This window comes from Ursus americanus, chromosome 3 (genome assembly GCF_024610735.1).
Source record: "Ursus americanus isolate L20-20 chromosome 3, mUrsAme1.1.p, whole genome shotgun sequence".
In the NCBI taxonomy this organism is placed as follows: domain Eukaryota; kingdom Metazoa; phylum Chordata; class Mammalia; order Carnivora; family Ursidae; genus Ursus; species Ursus americanus.
Window position 1 is genome coordinate 70,321,988 of NC_142129.1, and position 22,128 is coordinate 70,344,115.

A 22,128-nucleotide genomic window follows, 5' to 3' on the forward strand; every position below is an offset into this window, starting at 1 on the left:
AATTTTAAAAATTCTTAGCATACATTGCTACCTCTGATAAATATTGTATATTTTGAAGATCATCTGCTTTTATTTTAGTTAACATTGAATTAGGTTTCATTATAACTTGCTTTATCTGAGATCTTCAAGCATACCCTACACCTCCTGCGTTAATTCAACTTGGCTCTAATGAAGCAAGTATTAAAACGCATTTTCTGTATGGTGACTAACATAACATAATAAAAAGTTATTATTAAAAGGGGCGCCTGAGTGGCTCAGTAGTTAAGCATCTGCCTTCAGCTCAGGGCATGATCCCGGAGTTCTGGGATTGAGCCCCATGTCGGGCTCTTTCACTGGGAGCCTGCTTCTTCCTCTCCCACTACCCCTGCTTGTGTGCCCTCTCTCACTGGCTGTCTCTCTCTCTCTCTGTCAAATAAATAAATAAAATCTTAAAAAAATTATTATTAAAAAAATAAAATGTTGTTAAAAAGTTTAAAAAAAATTTTTTTTCTCTATATAGCCATTACGGTATTCAAGTGACCCCTGGTCTGTTACTGAATTATTCCTACTTGGGAAAAAAAAAAAAAAACTGTAGAAAATAGTGTAAAATTTTAAAAGAAAATAAATGATAGTAGTATTAGACAACCCTTTGTAGATGTTAACTCATTACTGATTTCTAGAAATTCTACTATATCTCTATATAATCTCTGAAAATTAAGGTGCTTGCAAATAATGCATATTTGGGCATACCTATGAATATCTGAAATCCTTCTTCTTAAATAGCTGCTGAAAAAGGCATATTTTTCAGAGAGATTTATATGTATATGAGGAGGAAAATGTGTGTACTTTTAGCTATAACAGTCTGGATGGAAAAAAAATCTTGCAGTTGGCTTCTAGAGTAGACTAAAAATTGTATTTTAGAGAACATTTTTAAAAATGCGTTTGTAATGCTAGAAAAATTTCTTTTCCAAAAGTGTCAACATAACATTTTAAACTAGGGCAGGCATATTCATTACCTGAATTTGTATAAAATGCAACCCAGGCAATTGAGATTTTTCTTTTTCTACAAAACATTTAAATTAAAGATCATGAGGGAAAAAAATTTCCCTGTAAACATCATGATAATTCCATAAAGAATTAAAATCTATAATCACAGCTAGAAATACAGATCAGATTAATTGGAGATGAGATGAACTATGTTCACTATCTCTCACATCTAGCCCTTCATCAAAGGGCAAAAATGCAATCATTTGAAAGATGTGTTTCTCAGGAAAACCATACAGTTATATCTGCAATAGAAGTGGTGGGCTTATATGTGTTCACTTGGGAGAGGATGGTTGACATCAGTCATTTACCATCTCTTTCTGACCTATTTCTGGGACAGACACAAAACATGAATCTAGAGGGATATGTATTGAAACGACACATCGGGTAACATAAAGGCTAGCAAAGGAGAGGATGTGTAGCAAGGAAGAGGAAGAAAGATGACATCTGGAATATAAAGAAATCTATAGAGTTAGAGGATTAGGATTGGTCTGCAGAGTGCTTAACAGAAAATGAGGTAAAGGGAGAAGAGGAATCAATGAGGAACTGGCCATTGACAGAAGTATATTTTGAGAGAATGAAATGGAGAACAGAAGAAATTCAGGAAGCTGGTTTTAAAAAAACAGAATTGTGAAGAATGAGATTGTGGTGGGAATACTTCTAAAAGAAAGATCCTCTAGCTGTTTCCAACAGCTGAACATAGATGTGGCAGATAGAATAATGGGCCCTCAAAGATGTCCACACTCAAATCCTTAGAACCTTATCCTGTATCGATCTAATCATATGAGTCCTTAAAAGCAGAGGACCATTCCGAGCGAGAAAGAATCAGACAGTAAGAGAAAAGACTTGACCCAATATTGCTGGCTTTGAAGATGGAGGAAGCATGCCATGAGCCATGGGGACAGCCTCTAGAAGCTGGAAAAGGCAAGGAAATGGATTTTTCCTTTAAAGCCTCCAGAAAGAAACACAGCCATACAACACCTTGATTTTAGCCCAATGAGACCAATGTCAGATTTCTGACCTACAGAACTGTGAGATAATACATTTGTGTTTTTCAAGTTTTTGGTAATTTGTCACAGTGGCAATAGAAAATCAATACACTAGATCACAGGAATGACCAAGGCACCAAAATGGCTAGCTGCTCTTTCTATATGAGGAAATAATGAAATGACCAATCAACAGTTTTGATACAAGCCTTCAACCCTGCTCAACTTCACACATCAAAATTCATTTGGTATGCTTCAGTAGTACCAAAGGAACATTTTCATAAATGCTATTGAATAAGTTCCCTCTGGCAATGCAGTCAACAAGGACAACCATAAGACTCCTGCAATTGTTCAGTTAGTTATCATTCCAGTAGAGGAGCATATTTCTAAAAGGAAATTATGAGTCTCTTTCTGGTCATAATTTATAGTGGCCTCCAAGAGCTCTTGCCATGTTACCCAAGTGTACAACCTACAAATTAGATCTGAATTGTCAGCAGCCATAAAGAAATTGAATTTGAAATAGTATATCACAAAGCAGGCATGAATGCATAGAAATGCACTCCTGCTTTAAGAGCAATATCATTAGTTGATTAATACAGAACATTATTTGTGTCATTTAACCTTAAGTCTGCCCATTAGCTTAATCTTTTATCTGAATAAGTCTTGTAAGACATGCTCAGCCTGAAAAGAGGATGCAGAAAAAATATGGCATTAGTTTGCACTATGTCTTTTCAATTTCCATCAGTGATAATGGTAAGCTGTAGAAGAACGAAGAAAAGGGACAGGGAATTATAGGAGATGAGAGAGGACAAGAGGAGGGGTAATGAAAAAGAGGTAGAAGAGGAAGAGAGACAAGAAATATTTGGTGGGGAGAAGACTAAAACCTGTAGGTGACTCTCCAGTGCTAAAAATATCATTATATACTTTATTCCTTTGATCCTCCCAGCAGCCATATGAATTAGTAAAAAATTGTTATTATTATCATTTGAGATAAATGGATCTCAGGCTATAAGCTAGTTGGGATTCAAGCCAGGTTTTACAATTCTAACATTCTTTCCAAGACAACATTCAACAACATCTTTACATCCAAGGAATTTATTATTATTATTATTTTTTTTTTTTTTGAAAAGGAAGAAGAAAGAAGGTCATATTTCTAATCCAGGGCTATGGCCCTATTTGAGTGATGTTTCCATTCAACTACTCTACTGTACTCACCCCCATGAGGACTGGCCCCAGGAAAGAGTAGTTGACTTTGGTTTTCCTTATACCCTTTCTTTTTTCCCCCTTCCAATGCCAAATGACCCCAAAGTGACATAAAGCACCTCCCACCCTAGCTGCTTCTCACATCAGCCCCAACTCATCAATGAACAAATGCACAGACAGCTGCTGGGATATCTGTGCCTCTCTGTGAGGACTTTCAATCCAGCGTCCACCTGTGAATTTGCCACATTTTGGTCTAGAACATATTCTTAGCTCTCCTACTTTTCTGACCTTCAAACATTCATGTAAAAGCATTTTTTTCCCCTAACCAGTCCTCTTGAACAAAGGCTTTCTTTCTCCTAACCAGGACCCAACCCCACTGAAATGGCACAGCAGATGCACTAGAGATTGACTTATACTAAATTTAACCAGAGTCTCACAAAAACTGGGAAAAATGCTACACATATCCAGGAGAACCCAAGTGGAGTGATAAAGCCAGAAGATGGGTGACCAGCAAGACTGCAGAAAGCCACCCACCCCCAGTCACCTTAAGTCCCTTCAGTGACTGGAACATCCTTTTCTAAAAGTGGTAGCAGGTAGGGGTGCGGAGGAAGGTAGTCAAAGTAAAAAGGAGCCTTCAAGATATCTCAACTTCTTTCCTTACTTGGCTCAGTGTGAATGATAGTGAAAACCTCTCACATTTGTACAGAGCTTCTCTGTTTATAAAACGGCTTTCATATCTGTTATTTCATTAGTGTCTTCATTTGTTCATGAAACCCTGTAGGTCAGACTCACCCAAGGTACCTTAACCTGATTAGCCCAGAATCAATACTGGAACACAGGTTTTCTGGCTCACAGGCCCTAGTTTTTCCTCTGCACTGTAGCACCTTCAATGATGCAAGGAAATGTGTAAAAGAAAATGGAAATGTGGGATATGAATTGTAATAGAATAGTACTAACAGACAACTTTATAAGATTTTTCAATAGACTTGTTTAATGTTATTTACAGATTTCTTCCCACTGAGATTATGATGCTAGATTTAAAAAATAAAAGCAGGCATTTTATGGACTCTTATGGGTTGACTGTTTGCTTCCCTCAAAATTCGTTATGTTGAAACCCTATTCCCCAATGTGATAGTATTTGGAGGTGGGACGTTGGGGAGATAATGAGGTTTAGATTCTGTCATTACTACGGGACCCTCATGATGGGATTATTGCCCTTAGGAGAAGAGAGATCTCTGTCTACCCCCATGGGAGCCATGGGAGCACACAGCAAGAGGCAGCTGGCTGTCTATAGGCCAGGAAGCAGGATCAGGAACTGAATCTGCTGCTACCTTGATCTTGAACTTCCCAGGCCCCAGAACTATAAGTCTATGGTATTTTGTTATAGTAGCCCAAGCAGAGGAAGACATTGACTACTATGCAATATCATCAAGCTATTCATCAATTAAAAACAAACTGTGTAGGTCAAAAGCAAAGCACATGCTGTAGACACGAGTAAATCCTTGTTTTTCTCAACTCTATTTTACAATTCTAATATATTTCATTATTTTAAAAATGTGTATTTCACTATTTTCACTATTTTCAGTATTCCTCCAGATCCGGGTTTCTCAACTTTGGCACTTTGGAGCAGATAATCCTTGTTGTCAGGAGTTGTCCTGTGCATTGTAAAATGTTTAGTAGCCTCTCTGGGCTCTACTCACTAAATATCCATAATAACTCTACACATCAGTCATGACAATAAAAATTGTGTTCAGATATTGTCAGATATCTCCTGGGGGGCAAAACTGACCCCTGTTGAGAATCACAGCTCTAGAAACTAATGTGTAGTTACCTCCTGAAATAATTTTTTTTTTTTAAAGATTTTATTTATTTATGTGACAGAGAGACAGCCAGCGAGAGAGGGAACACAGCAGGGAGAGTGGGAGAGGAAGAAGCAGGCCCACAGCGGAAGAGCCTGACGTGGGACTCGATCCCAGATCGCCAGGATCACGCCCTGAGCCGAAGGCAGACGCTTTTAACGACTGCGCCACCCAGGCGCCCCACCTCCTGAAATAATTACCTTATCTGCACATCTTTTTTACTCCTTTACATTGCGTTTAGTTAAAAGACAGCAAGAATAGTGTGTTTTGTTTCAACAACAAAGGCAGTGAGATTTTATGTGCACTGTAAGAAGACTGATAGGAATAGATGTATGAGAAGGATGGCAAAAAGGATGAACTCAACATAAAAAGTGTGCAACAACTCTGAGGAGTTTTCATATGAATAGAAATGTGAAGACCATGGATTGCGTGTTCCTCATGCTGCATTCCACCATTCCCAATAACCATGGCAGAATTTTAAGTTTATCTACTTCTTTTCCCTTCCTGTAGATATTTTTTGTTTTGGGAAAAATATGGGTGTTAAACCTACTTACTTCTTAGAAAAAGTATGACAACTGAATTAAGTGTTGAGATATTGCCATTTGGGTTAATCCCTACTTGAGTGTGTAAACTCATTACAGTGGATCTATTATTATACAGGAAAGCAAAATAAATATAAACATGAACAAAAGCCTAACAGTTCCTTACAATCTAATAAACTTGAACATTATTAAAAAAAAAAAACAAACTCTATTCATTCCAGGAGAACACTTTTGAGATATTTTTTAAAACAAAAATATCCACTTAACCTGATTTCATGAGTAGCAAGAACAGGGCTCAGTGGCCAATGAGATTCTTGTATTTATGAGCCATTTCTTCAGGAGGCAGAAGGCAGAATGGCCAACATATCAATGTGGTTTGTTCCATTATACCTTCTTGTTCCACTCAGCTTCTGTTGATCGGTACTCACTGTGAAGATCAGTTACAAAGGGCTGTGTTCGTTGGCTTTTCATCTGATATTTAAAAAGGCTAGCACTGCAGCGGGATACTTTTAATGCTGGACCAGTGACCACCACAGAAGCTTTCGCTGTATTTTGGGAGTACAATTTAATCCATGAATCAGAGTGACCCATCATCTCAGCTTGTATAGGACTCTCCTGGTTTGACCACAGAAAGTCCAAGAAACCCCTCAGTCCTGGGGAAGCCTAATAAACAAACTCATCTTATCTGAGTTTTAAGTTTTTGACAGAGGATTTATTGAAGTTAACTTAAAATAAAGTAAGTGTTTTCCAAGAGCTGGAAAGATAAGGTCAAGAAGAATCTCTAAATCTACTTTTAAGAGAAAAAAATCCTTCTAACAATCAGGTAGCACTTGGCATTTGGAATATGCATTTAACTAGCCTATATGACTTCCAGGTATTTGCTGCTGTGTTTGTGAAGATGAGCATTTCAAGGGCAGCAGAACAATCTGTCTCCGAGTGCTTCATTTAAGCAAGGACACGCTGCCAACTTGAAAGGAAATGAAGGCCACACTTTGTCTATGGGGGGATCCTGCAGTTATTCCCCTGCAAATTTAATTCAAACAGGTATTGAGATCTGAAACATGGAGATACCCACAAATTAGAGGATACTTGGTTTTTAAAAAGGAAAGAAAAGAAATCCAGGCCACAAAGAACTATCTCAAAGCAGCAATAGTGGCTCCTTTTCATATTCATCACTGTATTCCTAGGAACATGTTTTGAAAGTCTGTACTGTGAATAAAATTTCTTAAGATCATCATAGGGAAAATGCATTATTATAAATTTTAAAACTTAAAATTGTCCCCAAGTCAATTTTATTTAAAAAATAGCATATGTGTATAAAATGTGCAAAATTAGTGCTATTCCAATACTTGATTTTTTAAATTACTAGTTATACAAATATGCCATTCAACTAGTTTGATTATTCCTTTAGAAAATGCAGTGTTATCTGAATTATCACTCAAAAATAGACCTCTTTAGAATATCACCATCTTAAAATAAAAGGATTTAGAGAAATCTCTATTGGAAAATATCTTTTTTTTTCAAGCAATTTAAGAATCTGCTTGACTTATAAGACTGATAACCCTCAGAATATTTAATATATGTTAACTGTAGGATGTGCTTATAGATTGTACTTGAGCCAATTCACTACATGAGAAAGATTTCTGTGAGAAATCCTCTTATTTGACCTGTTACTTGGGTCCCAAACCAACTTGTAAACAAACATCTCCAACAGGAGACTCTTAAACAGGAACTTGGTTCTGTAATGGAGTAGAGACAGCCATCACCACAGATCATTGACACTACTTAAGAAAATTGGTCTAGAGTCTACCTGTCTTTTAGTCACTAGGTTCCAAATAAGCTATTTTGTTACTGTAATTGTTATGGCTTAATAAATCCATTGTCAAAAGCTATGACCAAAGTGAATAGAAATATTTAAGCCCAAAAAGTTTAAGGAAATTGAGTCACTCAATTGAAGCTCAACTACTGTTTTTCAAATTCTAAGGGCTATTAGCATATGCCAACATTTCAAAATACAGGTGTAAGTCTTAGGAGTCACCCCAAAAAACACTTTACCTTTTTTGGCACATACCCTGTTAAGACCTCATTTCAAATGTAAGGGCCTTAAAATAAAAGCCTTGAATTTAAGGTAGTATTGCAATTCCTTTTTAGTAATGAAACTGGTGAATTCTTATATGTAGTCCACATCTTATTTTGGCTCCTACAGATTAATACTGCAAGACTTTGAAATTACTATATTCTGTGAAGTATTCAATAACTATCACTAGCGTCCACCTCAAGACATATGTAATGACCACATTTTGATTCCTATCTCTCACGCCCCAGTTACACAGTGCTATAATCAGAAATGTATCAGAGATACCCAATATAATACCACTGGTTTCAATTAATTGCATGTGCATTACATAAAATGTGGCTTATAGCCAACTGACAGATTAAAAAACAATGAAGGTAAGAGCAGCTGGAGTTGAACACAAACACACACACCCTGAAAATATGGCATCTTTTAAAAAAACAAAAAATTTTTGAAGATTAAAACATGGTATCAGTGAAAGTGATCTGAAGCCACCCGAGTCCTAAAATGGTTTGTGGTTTAGGCAATTTTTTTCTTAATTGGCCAGCAACTCTTCACTGTGGTCTCCTTTCGTAGTTAAATGCTGGACTTTAGGAATGATGTAACTACAGCAAGAGCCTTCATTGCTTGGTCGAGACGAAAGGACCAGAACTGTAAACCCAGGCTGACAAGTGACTACCCCAGACAAACTGAAAAATCTGGTCCAGCTGTTTTGCGTATGTTTGACACAGGCTAGCTCTGAGATTAAAAATATGAGTTTCTGCTCCTACAAAGTTTAAATGAAAAATGGCTTTTTTTTTTTTCTTAAAGAGCATCAGAAGGCTTTCATTCTCTGTATACATTTACTATAAAAGCTGAATCAAGCACACCGTGAGGGGGGAAATTGACTCCAACTGATAGCTGGTTAAATAAAAAAATAGGCAAACACCAAACCATCTGAAAATAGGGTTTGTCATAGAAACAGCATGCTAATGGGACCATATTCCAGGTACCTGCATGGTTTTCCAGGAAAGTCTTGTTTGCCACTAGTACCAAAAGGAACAAAAGAATACATTGGCTTTCTATATTGTACACAATTTTAAATAAGTTGTTTCCTAAAAACAAAGCCTGATGGTGACTTAAAAATGTCCCTTAAGGCTATTTAAATCCAGCATTATAAAACCTTTCTGCATTAAATGTATAGTTACATCATAATAAGAATGCCCACAATAAGAGTGCCCTATATTTATTTCTTGGATTGACATTAATAATCGTAAATTTTTTTTTCCCAGAAATTATCTGATTGAAATACCTAAAAAGGAGACATGTTTTAATTTGGTCTAAGAATTGTTTTTTTAAAACGTCTACACAATAAAACCTTTTCAGATATCTACTATAATAGATTAATGAAACAAAGAAAAAATACCATAAAATTGCATCTTGCTACTTAAAATTGAATGCTGTATCTTCAATTAGATTTAATTTTTTCATTTGCCTTAAATAACAAAAATTACTTAAAGACAATTAATTGTGTTATAACCACGAAAGTAACTCAATTGTATCAATGGTCTTCATTTTAGTTCCTTGCCATTTTATCACAAAATACTTTCACGGGAAAATTTAATATAAATATTTTTAGTTTGTAAAGGAATAAGAGACTTGTTTTTCAAAGGTATTTGAGGTCTTCCATCTGGCATTTTCCATTTCTCATAACCTTATTTCCATATTGTAAAATATATAAGTAAACTTTGTACCTCTATTTTATAAAAATTGTGTGTGTATACTTATGTATATATGTATATATAGATATGATATAGATACACATACATATGTATATATCTATATATACACACTACATATATTCACACACACACACACACACATAGATATAAATTCTGACCAAGAGTAGACCAACTAGATAATTTCTCTGGAAAAGGTTCCTTGAACAATATAAAAATGGGGTCTTCCGAAGCAAACTACAAAAACCACCTTAAACACCCAACTACTGTTTAAAATGCTAATAAACACACAGTCAACCATTTATTAATTACCTATTTATGGTTTTGGAATATCCAAGATTATGAAAAAGACAATACCTCAAAAAAGTTGTGACCAAGGTGGTGCCTGATGATTTAAATAAACCTCAATATTATAAAGTCATGTAAATTTACCCCTTGAAAGGAAAAAAAAAAAAGCTTTAATATTAAAATTAGAGTTCTCTTTTTAATTATCCTCTTTGAGTAAAGAAATAATTTGGAAACTTCTATTTTATATTGTTACTGTCATGAAAGCAGATGTTGTTTAGGAACTTGGCAATGCCAGTCACAACATTGCACGTAGGACACTTATTTAAGGGCTGGTCTGAATGTTTAAGGATAGACTTTTCATTGAATTCCTGAATTTATATACTTTGGGACTGACTATGAGACACTATAAAATGCAAAGATAGTTCAGACAGTTCCAGCTCTATTATTTTCAGGCACAAAAACCATATAATTTTGTACAAAACTTTGATTTTTTATTTGTGAAATTAAAAATATGGTATTTTATATATATAAACTTCTATTCCTCTATAAATATAGATGATTTTGTGATAGTGAACAGAATAAATGCATACCAAATCCAAAGACCACTGTCATTTTAGGGTATGACAGACATAGACAAATTTAGGTCCTAAGTACTGGCATTTTGATAAACTCTTAAAATTTAAAACAACACAATCAGGAGGATTGCTTTCCTCCTCTTTTTTACAGAGAACTAAAGTGAATATTTTTTAAATGGCTTTGAAAGATTTACATTTGACACATTTCTGTAAATCCAAAAAGGAGCACACAGGATTCAATGCAGGAGAACTGCACACACTTTCCCTTTACCATGCATGCCCATGTTTTGTTTATTTCAGGAGCTAACCCCATCAATTATTCCACTCCTTTACCTCCTGGAATCTTACAAGGTTATTTTTAGTGATGTGGATTGTTCCTCCCTCAGAATGCATTGCTGAATCATCATCATCATATGTTGCAAGTGTACAGCTTTTACATTTTAAAGTTTCTGATATATGTCTAATTATTATTTGATTAAAAATAAGAAAGGATCGCTTCATTTTGAGGAAGTCTATTACACTGAAATCTCCTTCAAGTTTTCCTATTCAGCTTATATCCTGCTCTCCTGTTAAGGAAAGCAGAGACGAACTCCTTAACAAAGCTTTCCAGGTGACCTAATGTTTCCATTTTACAGAAAGGTAAAATCTAAATGTGGGCTGTCTCAGTCCTAGAGGCAGTTTGCCAGGCATCGGTATGCAATTAGAATTAACATTTTATAACCCCCTTCTTCAGTCTCTCCCAACCCACACAAAGCTTCCTGCCTCTTCCCAAATCTCAGCAACCACATCTTTCCATGACGCCGGCCAAACCCATACCAGGTTTTAGACACTAGAGAATGAAATGAGCTCATCCACCAAAAATTAGACTTGAAAAAGTTTGGCATGGGTTATCCCACTCACCCTCTAACCAACTTAGGTGGAAGGAGGGAGTGCCTGGGCTTTGGGAGACCAGTGTGGAGGGAGGCTGGGACTGCCACAGCCCATATCCGTGGGCCTCCTCGAAACTCGGGAGAAGATTCTCGAGAGTGAAAAATTCAGTTTCAAATAGTCAAAGGGACAAGGCCTTCACAATCTGCCCCCCTCCCTCCACAAGGGCACACCTGATATGGGCAGAGGCCTACCCCCGGATTTGGAAGCTCCGTGGAGTTCTGTATCTAAAGAGCCCTGACCCCAAGCAACGAAGGGAAAGAGGGGAGTAGAAAGAGGAGGCGGGAAGTGACCTGGGCCGCTCAGCCCCAGACGCATCCGACAGCCGACAGCCGCAGGGAGGGGCGCGCCCCAACAAGCGAGAGCACCGCGAGCTCCGGTTTTACCTCTGCAGTACTTTGAAAAGGGAAAGAAAGAAAAGACGCAAATGGTTAAATGGCCCCAAATAATTAAAATTTAAACAAAACAAAAAAAAAGGGGGGGGGAAGAGAAAGAAAAAAGAAAAACGCGTGATCGGTCGGTCGTCATTTAAATACAAATATACTTACAAAAATCTTACACAGGCTATTTACAATCATAAAAGCGTACAGTCCTGGTACCAGAGTGTTAGAACGAGAGAGAGAGAGAGAGAGAGAGAGAGAGAGAGAGAGAGAGAGAGAAGAGAGGTCTATCCCCCCTGCTGTGGTTGGGCCCTCCAGTCCGTTTGCCCCCAGAGACAGAAGCTTTTGCAGGACTTGTGTTGTTAAAAGGAGACTGTGAAAAGTGAATGGCTAGTGAGGAAGCCTCAAGTTCCCAGGTGTGGCAAGGTTTCCACGGGGCCAGCTTTACAGGGGTGGCTGGGACGACGAAGCCGACGGCTGGGAATGGGCTGAGACGGGGGTCTCAGACGGTGGTCTCTCCCTGTTTGGTGTTGGTGAGCCTGGTATAGAACTTCCTCCAGGAGTTGAGGGTCTTGCCGGACCAGATCCAGAAACCTGACGTGATGCCCACGATCAGCGTCATAAGGTACTTGATCATGAAGACTGTGAAGTCTGGGCTCATGGGCGGGTGCGGCGGGGCGCCTCCACCCGCCTGGAGGTGGGGGCAGGGGATGGCATAGCTCTTGCAGCTCTGGGCCACCCAGCTGCGCTCCCACTGGTCCCGGAAGGCCTGCTCATAGAAGTAGCAGGCGATGACGATAGTGGCTGGCACCGTGTAAAGCACGCTGAAAACGCCGATGCGCACCATGAGCTTCTCCAGCTTCTCCGTCTTGGTGCCGTCGTGCTTCATGATGGTGCGAATGCGGAAGAGGGACACAAAGCCAGCCAGCAGGAAAGACGTGCCGATGAACAGGTACACGAAGAGTGGCGCCAGCACGAAGCCGCGCAGCGCGTCCACGTTGTTGAGCCCCACGAAGCATACCCCGCTCAGCACGTCGCCATCTACCTGGCCCAGCGCCAGGATGGTGATGGTCTTGATGGCCGGCACGGCCCAGGCGGCCAGGTGAAAATATTGCGAGTTAGCCTCGATGGCTTCGTGACCCCACTTCATGCCCGCTGCCAGGAACCAGGTGAGAGACAGAATCACCCACCAGATGGAGCTGGCCATGCTAAAGAAGTAGAGCATCATGAAGAGGATGGTGCAGCCCTCCTTCTTCGTGCCCTGCGCCACTGTGCGCGCCCCATCCTCGGAGAACTTGTCGTTACACACCACTCGGTCCTCCAGCAGGAAGCCGGCGATGTAGGCCACCGCCACTGCCGTGTAGCAGCCAGACAGGAAGATGATGGGCCGCTCCGGGTAGCTGAAGCGCCGCATGTCCACCAGGTACGTGAGCACCGTGAAGAGCGTGGAGGCGCAGCAGAGCACTGACCAGATGCCGATCCAGGTGCGCGAGAAGCGCAGCTCTTCCGGCCCAAAGTACATGAGCCCGTACACCTTGGTCGGCTCACAGGGCGCACCGCAGTCTTTCTCCCCCAGGAAGTGGTAGTTAAGGTAGGAGGGCACCTTGAGGGCGCGCGGGCACGAGAACTTGCCTCGCTCCGACGAGCCGGCGCCCCCCGGAAAGCCGCCGCCACGGTGCCCCCCGCCACCGTGCTGAGGGTTGCTGGTCCAGAACTCCGGCAGCAACGAGGGCGTCGGGGTGCCCTTGTCCGACGTGTTCTGGCCCACGCACAGCTCGCCGGCGCCGTGCACCGGGAACTTCTCGCACTTGAGCGTGTCGGGCCACTGGAAGCCGAACTTGTTCATGAGCGCCTCGCAGCCCTGGCGCGCGCGCTCACACAGGGAGCGGCAGGGCGGCAGAGCCTGCTCCAGCACGGTGCACACGGGCGCGTACATGGAGCACAGGAAGAATTTGAGTTCCGCGGAGCACTGCACCTTCACCAAGGGGTAGAACTGGTGCACCTCGAGGCCCGCATCCTCTTGGTTCGTGTGGCCCAAAAGGTTGGGCATGATGGTCTGGTTGTACGCAATGTCCGTGCACAGCGGGATGGAGATGGGCTGGCAGTAGCCGTGGTCCGGGATAGAGATGCCCCTCTCGCCGTTGTACTGTTGTCCGCTCTGCTGCTGCTGAGGCGGCGGCGGCGGGGGCTGCTGCCCCGGCCCGGGCCCCTGGCCCGGCCCCTGGCCCACCGCCTGTCCTCGGACCCCCAGCAGCAGCGGAGCCTCCAGCAGCCAAAGCAGTAGCAGGAGCCGGCGCGCCAAGCGTCCAGAGTCAGCTGGGGGGCGGCGACGGCTGCCCGCGTCCCCGCTCCCCTCCGCCACCCGTCCAGCCGGGAGCGCCCCGGCATAAAGTTCCCAGCTCGCGCGGCCGCCGGCGGCCCAGGACTTCTTAGGCGCCTCCTCTTCAGCCATACTTTCTCGGCTCCTTTCTTGGCGCCGCCCGGCTGAGGCTGGCAGTGGCGCAGCCGGCGGCGGCTCCCCCTGCGACCGGGGAGATTTCCTCCGCGCCGGTGCCCTCCGTCGAGCCCGAGCCGCGCTCAGCCCGCTCACCCAGCTCCTGCTCCGCGTCCCGCAGCCGCCGCCGCCGCGGAAACTTGCGATTCATGAAGCGTGGGCGGCGGGGAGAGCCCGGGTGGCTCCGGCGCGCCGGGGTCGCGTCCCGCCTTCCTGGCCCTTGGCTCGCTGGCTCCCGGCTGGCGGCGCAGCGCTAGTGGCCGCTGCCGCGTAGAGCGCGCAACTCTCCGCAACCCAGCGGCCTCGACTCCCCCCTGCGCCTCCGCCTCCCTCTCCGCCGCCGCCGCCTGACCATTTGTGTCAATCCCTCAACTCGCTCGCTCTCCTCTCTCGCGCGCGCCCTCGGACCGGTTTCCAGGCGCCCCGCAGTCTGTCTTTCACCAGGAGGGAGGAGCCTTGAAACCGACGCGGAACTGGAGGCTCAGGGACCGTCGCCCAATCGCGGCACTGGCTTCCCGGCGCAAAGGGCGCCCGCTGCCTGCCTCCCTGAGCGAAAGTCGGCGGCAGGCGGGAGGAGGCGGGGGCGGGAGGAGGAGGAAGTAGTAGTGGTGGCAGAGGCACGGCTCAGGCACAAAGACTGGGTTTGCTATGAAGCGGGACAGGCTTGGTTGCTTTTCCTTTTGCGGAAGAAAGGGCGAGGACTAGTAGGAGAATGGTCCCATATGCTGTTGGAGATAATGAATAGGAGTCGGCGGACCCCGGGACTTAGCTTTTCTTTTATCCATTTTCATGTTTAAAAATCCTGCTCTTAACGCTGGTTACAAACAGCAAACCGAGCGCAGCGATCAGAACAGATGCCTTTGACTTAAGGAGCGCACGGCTTCCTTTGAGTTTATGTCTGTCGAGGTTTTGTTTAAAATATTACCCTAATAAGTCCTAGAGCTCTCAGCCTGGGCTTGGCGGGCTTTGGACGCGCCATTTCCCCAAGGAGAAGTTCACGGGATCGCTGTCAAATGAAGAACAAAACACAAACTTTGACGGAATTGAAAAAGTAAAACCAGATGCGCCGTCCGCTACTATTATTATCCTTCTTGTAGTCCTTTTTCTCCTCTTTAATCAAGTCAGAAACAGAAGCAAAGGGAGAGTATCTACTAAATATTTAGAGAGAAAATCTTGAGAACTCGACGACCTCTCTTCGGGAGCGTCCTCGCTGCCCGGGATCGCAGAAGTGCCTCGGACCGGAGCAGAAGCTTCGCTGGCGAACAGCCTGGGCTGTTGGGGAGCTATTAGGAGCCTTCCAAAACCCATGGCGCAGGGGCCACTCCTGGGAGTGTCAGACCTGGGCCAGTTAGGAGCCACAGGCTGGGCTATGTTCGTCTTCCACCGGTCTGCGGACCTGGGGATGCCGGTTTAACAATACAGCGAAGTCTGAAAGCAAAAGAGCTAACTGCACATTCCCTTCCTAATTCCAAAGAACACAACCCATCTCAGCCTGCTTACATTGTTGTTGCTTTCTGCGCACGGTTTTTTTTTTTTTTTAATGATGCTTTAACGAGGTGACTCATTTTTATCAAGAAAGTGTCATTCTATTATTAATTCTACCTAGTATTTGTTGGCCTATGATGAGACTCTCGGGATACTTTTCTACAGTTATTTTCTACCTTTTGTTTATCCACTCATTTGTTTAATACACATTTAGGAAGCACATCTTATGCTATAAGCGATCAATATTAAGTAGCAGAATACAAAGATGTATAAGACATGGCCCTGCCTTACAGGAGGGCAAAGTGCGGTGGGGCATAGAAAGGTAGATCAGTTATACTGTCATCCATCTCAAAGCTGAATGAGCATGGCAGACACAGCCAGCCAGTGGATAAGGGTAAGAAGTGTTCTGACAGAGAGATGGGTGGAAGGTGCAAAAGACAGAAGCTCTGAAGGACTTAAATTGCTGAAGGAAGTGGGAGTGAGGAGTCAGTGTGGCTGAGATATCATAAGGAAGGCAGGAGAAATTTTTAGTCCATACTAAAAAGTTTGGGCTGAACAATATACAGACAATAGGGAGCTATTAAGGGTCACTTTCTCCCACACACACTGGGTGGGGTGGGGGGTTGGGGGTGGCTTCAGAATGACTGAAAGATGGAACCTGGGACATGCCATCACTGGGAAGCTTGAACATTAGACATAAAGGTCACTACTTGAGATGGGTGATACTTGTACCACATACAAACAGGGCACTGTGAATTTCATCACCAAGCATGCTGGTGTCTTGGTGCCTTGGTCATGGTGGTATATATTCATAAAATATATATTTGTTTTAAAGTATTTCTGGGTTCCTAGTTTTTTTTTTTTTAAGAAAATGCAACAGGTACTAAATGCACAACTGGTATCACATGTGAGTGTATGTATGTATATTGACGATAATTCATAAAAATTTTTGATATTGAAAAAGAGGTGCTCTATGAGGTGCTCTGAGCACTAATAGTCCATAAACTGTTCATTTTACCTTCCGGCATCCTGGCCTACCAGTCTCCCAGGGACACTTTTTCTCTAGCCTTCTGCCCTGATACTCATTCTTCTGCTGATAGTATCCCATGCTTAGAAACTTTACCAAGACATATTCCTTCTACCATCCCTCTCTTGTAAAGACCTACCTATCTTGTGTTCCATTCTCTCAAGGTCATTCTTGGTGACTGGCTGGGTGAAAAGTAAATTTATTCTAATGTGTTAGTAGTTACCAAGAAGCATCACATGCATTAAGCATCCCCCAACACCACTGCTCCAAACCGTGTTCTCCCCCATTGTATGGGGTACAGGGAATAAGGCAGAGTGTTCAGTTCTGTTCCTCAGAGTAGGTGACACTCTCCTGCTTCAAAAGTTCTATTGAAATTCTTGAGCTTATTTTACCTTACACTAGACCGTGAAGTTTACTAGGGAGGAGGCTCAGAAATGCTATCAGAGCTAAAAGAGAAAGGGTTGGGGGAGAGGAAAAAAGGCTTTCCTGCCAGATCATGGAACTAGAAGGACCTAAAGACATCACCTAGGAACTAGATGATTACCTCCTGTTCACAATGAAAAATACTAGACCCAGAAAAAAATACTAGACCCAGAAATGTAAAGGGACGAACTTCAGATAAATGGCCTGGTTTGGTTTGGTTTGAATTTCATCAGATGCTGATTTTAGCCCTTTCTATGTTCTTTTGAGTAGTTATCATTCTTTTAATTTTTTAAAGTCAGTTTTTGTAGTTCTCTCTCAATTGATTGTATGAAAAAAGACCTTGTAAAACTAAAAAAGAAATCTTTTCCTGAGAGTTGTCTTCCAAAGTTAAAAAATAAAAATAAAAAACAACCTAGATTTCCTATTTATTTTACACCAATCCAATACTTCATTTATTCAACCTATGTGGAATAGAGGAAGCCATTAAAATCAAGAACAGTTCAGAGTTGGAACTAATGACAATTAATATTATGGAAAGTCTTCTGGGGAGGTGATACAGGCTGTGGATAACAAAATGCTGGAAGAGAAATATGAGCAGCATATTTTTACTTCAATCTAAAATATATTATTTTCTCAGGATGTGGAAAAGTTTGAGATCCACAGATAAAAAAATGACTAAATAAGTATGAACTATTATGAACTTTGTAATAAAAATATTTCAATTAGGCAAGAACTGTAAACATAACCCAGTTTGCTCCTTGATATTGGTCTTTAAGCTTCAGACTCTGTCAAGTTTTCTTATATCAAAGATCTTGTTTTATCAGGCCTTTACGAAATCTTCTGAAGTTTCTCCAGACTGCTAATGTCCGGCTGAACGTGGATAATTACCAGGGCTGAGATCCTGTTCCAATTACATACAGTTGAGTGCATATGGACATAGAAGCAGTTAGGTGAATACTCCACACGCAACCTGGCGGAACTTGAACTTTTAGGTGAGTTGTTTTGTTGCTGGCTTGTGGGTGGCCGGCTTGAAGTATCTTTGTTGAATAACAGAGATTATAACACCGGCTAAGACTATATTTTAGAGCACCGATCATATGTATCTGGCATTGTTTTTCTTAAGGAACACTAGCGACACTACCTTTTGTCACTTAAATTTTATCACTCTATGAGGTAAGGTACTAATGATTATCTTCTTTTAATAGATGAAGAGTCTAATGCTTAAAGTAGTTAAGCAACATATCTAAGGTTCTATAGCCAGTAAGTACCAGAGTAGGCCTGTGTCTGACCAAAGTCTATGGACTTCCGTTGAGTAACAGAATGTGAACACGTCTACTCCTAAAAATTACAAAAGACAATGAGGTTTCTGAGACGTGCAGATCATGGTGATTCCTCAGTATTTAACATAGTTTTCTACACCAGGATAATAGGGGTAACACCGCTGGGACTCAAAATGTAAACATTTTGTTTAACATTCGTCCGCTGTGGAATGCAGTTTGAGAAATGCTGGGTTAGACCTAATATAGTTTGAAACTATAAGATTGGACTTTCCACTTCTGTATCACTTTTGTCTGTCGGGAGTTCACTCTTTTCTTTGAATTCCTAGTGAAGGGACATTGATTGGTTAGGGAGATGATAGTGACAGAGAAAACTCAGACTATGCTCTTCCCTCCTACCTGGGAGGCATCACCTAGGAGTCTATCATACTGCCTTTGCAGAGACACTGGAGGTTAGAGATGCTGCCTAAACTTTCACACTAGATCTCTACCTTATTCCTTCTTGAATTTCCAACCCAGGAATTTCTGCATAAGCTAATACTTATCTTCCCAAACATCTGTATTCTTTTGCAACAATTCTAAAACTAAGTGGCTTTTCTTTGTTCTTTTTTTTCCCTTCATTCTTACACAAATCTGTTCTTGACATGGTGGGATAATTTTTGGATTCATTTATACACAGAACCTCAATTTATAAACTCTCTTTGAAAGGTCCATCTTTAAAAAATACATATATTGCTTTTCCTAAAACAACTTATCAAAAGAGACAATCAGTTTGATTATCTTGACTTTTATCTTATAGGGCACTTATAGCTGATTCATAGTAAGATCCTAAGCTGACTTATCTTTTGAGAGTCAGCCATAATTTGTTAGAATACACATTTTAAACATGGTAAGACTAAAAAATTTAATATAGATGGGTATATTCAGTAGGTCTAAATATGAATCATGGATTATTTGTACATAAATCTCACAAAACTCATTTTTCAAAAATAGAAGTATAGACGGAAAGAGAGATCACCATCACTGAATTATCATCAAAGGGGTAGGATAATAATTACCCAGATTTGTCCTGTAAGTCAAAGATTAAACTATAAAAGAAGACTTTGCTAAATATATTACTTGTAAGTCTAAGTTTCTCCAAAGACCAGATGCAAAGAGCGATCTCCTGACTCTGCTTTAATTAGTCTGTTGTCGTTAGGCAATTGGAAATAGTGTATACTCTGGGAAAACTTTTGCAAAGCATATAGGCATTTGTATTGGATTTAAAATGTAGTCCTTCTGTGAGGCCCTGGGCAAGAAATATAGATGATCCCTTGTAAATTAAAACCTTATGTTTCATGAGCTGAAAGAGGCCTCTCTGATTGGCTAAGATGTGGGGAGCAGAGTTTGGAATCATTTTGGTGCCGAAAGAAGTTTTTAAGAGAACAAGTAAAACTTCTGCCTCCGTAAGCAAGCCTTTCTGCTCTCATTTCTGGACAACTTGACATGTTTTTGGCATGGGGGAAATAATGTTGTACATCTTTTAAAGCCATAGTGTAATCAAATTGTTTTTTGTTTGTTTGTTTCTTGCCTTAACCTGAAATCTTCTGGCCAAAGGTAAAATGAAAGTCAATCCATGGTTTCTAAAGTATTAGTACAGATTCTTAAAATAACATCTTTGGGACTATGATTAAGAACAAATGGAACATGTAACCAGGCATTTCACTTCAGATCTGACAACATTTCTTTGGCCAGGGGGGTAAAGAAAAGCATCAGGCTATTTGTATTTTATTAGACATCTAAGGCTAAAAAGATCCTAATACTTGAAAAAAAGTAAAAGAGAAAAAAAGGCTTTTTCCCCCCATGAAAGTGGTCATTATATCATAGCACCTGACTTAATCTTCACAACAGTGCTGATGCAGATAGCAAGATGATGAGCTTCAGTTAAGAAGAGGAAATGGAAGCTTAAGACACTGTCTTGCTCAGGGATGCCTCAGTGGCTCAGCTGGTTGAGTGTCCAGACTTCAGCTCAGATGATGATCTCAGGGTCCTGGCATTGAGCCCCCGCATGGAGCCCTGCATCATGGAGCCCTGAGGAGCCCTGAGCTCAGCAGGGAGTCTGCTTCTCCCTCTCCCTCTGCCCCTCCCCCCTCTTGCTCTCTCTCTTTCTCAAATAAATAAAATCTTAAAAAAAAAAAAAAAAAAGAAGACATTGCCTTGCGCACAGTCTGTCAGTGGGGAAACCAGAATTCAAATGCAGTTGCCACCTGCATTACCACAGCAGCATGCCTAGGAAAGCAAAATAAATTCCCTAGCTTTTGTAACCTAATTAAAGAAAGTTCATTAGGGAATACAGAATTCTGCCCAAGAACCTAGCTCTAAGACAGTTATTTGGATGTTTTAGTATAAGGGATATCAAACACCATAGGGCAATGTCAGATGGCCATGTCTAATATGCGCCCATAATAAAAACCAAGATATAATGGTGTGTCTTAGGTGTGGGAAGGTGTTTCTGTAAGACCAAAAAAAAAAAAAAAAAAGACTAAAAATACAGCTTTCCTGTGATCTGATTTAACGGGGTACACCCCTAGGGGATGTGCTTGCCATTCTTACATTTTTTCTGCATCAGAAGAAAGGCGTAGACATTGGAGTATATTCTTCAGTGATGGGCAAAAAGCACTTCTTTTATCTTAGTGAGTTTTCTTGCTTTCCTGAGCCTCGGTTTCCTCATTTATAAAATTAGGGTGATAATCTAAATGGGGTATTGTATCTTGCTGGCTTTAATATTCTGTAATTCTGATCACAACTGAGAGGTATGCATATTTACATTTAAAAGTCAGAATATTAATCAATAGGCAAGTGCATTTGATAAAACTGCCTCAGCATATTGATTTGAGGAATCTCTGCATTATTGATCTGATAGGTTGGAATGCAATCAGGGTCTGTTTAAACCAAGGGCTTTTCTTTTCAGCTTTCATTTCCCCTCAGCTCTCTCAAGAACAGAAGTAAGAGAAGTCTCTGCTACTGGGCTAGTGTACTTCCCCTTGGGGCCTTGCAGTCTGTGGAGTTTATATGGCATTCTGTTTGCTGCCAGCCCTTCAGATTAACACAGACATTGTAGCTTAGAAAGAAGACAGTAAACTTTGCCATCATTAAAAATTGATAGATATTTGGAAAGTATGCACACAGATCAAGATTAGATCTAATGATTGTGATATAGTTAATTTTCCCTTCACCCCATGACTACCCCTAAATCCATCATTTTCTAAATGTGTCATATAACTATTGCTATGTAACAAACCACCCCAAATGTAGTGGCATAAAATGATAGCCTTTCTATTTTGCTCATGATTCATGGACCCAGGAATTTGGACAGGGACAGTGGAAATGACTTATCTATACACCATGAAATGGGAAGACTCAGCTGGGAGGACTCCAGTGCTAGGGGGTGACTCAGGCAGTTGCGGGCTAGAACAGTTGGGGCTGGAGAATCCACTTCCAAAATGCCTGGCCCCAAGGCAGGGATGGCTGGGCTCTGAAGTGACCATCAGCCAGAGTGATACAAGTCACCTCTCCAGCATGGAAGCCTTAGGGTAGTCAGACTTGGTACCTGGCAGCTCAGTGTTCCAGCAAATGCGGCAGAAGCTGCATGTTCTTTCACAACTTAGCTTTGGAAGCCACACGGTATCATTTCTGACATGTTCTAATGGTCAAAGCTGTCACAAGCCTGACCAGATTCAAATGGAAGGGACATGGATACCACTTCAAGGGACCAGTGTCAAAAGATTTGTAGCAATTTTTCAAACCTGCCATATGAAGAAATCTGAATCTATAAAATAACTTTATTTTATATTCCCAGGTTAAAGAT

At 41.4% G+C, this 22,128-nt stretch overlaps 2 protein-coding genes across 2 annotated transcripts in view; both read right to left on the minus strand.

Annotated features, from left to right (window-relative positions):
* Positions 1-22,128, minus strand: part of CDK14 (cyclin dependent kinase 14) — a 924,301-nt gene that overhangs the window by 189,782 nt on the left and 712,391 nt on the right. The window lies entirely within an intron of this gene.
* FZD1 (frizzled class receptor 1) lies at positions 9,125-15,231 on the minus strand. Its single transcript, XM_045793295.2, has one exon. It carries the CDS (start codon positions 14,025-14,027, stop codon positions 12,078-12,080), a length of 1,950 nt encoding a protein of 649 aa, XP_045649251.2. The 5' UTR covers positions 14,028-15,231; the 3' UTR covers positions 9,125-12,077.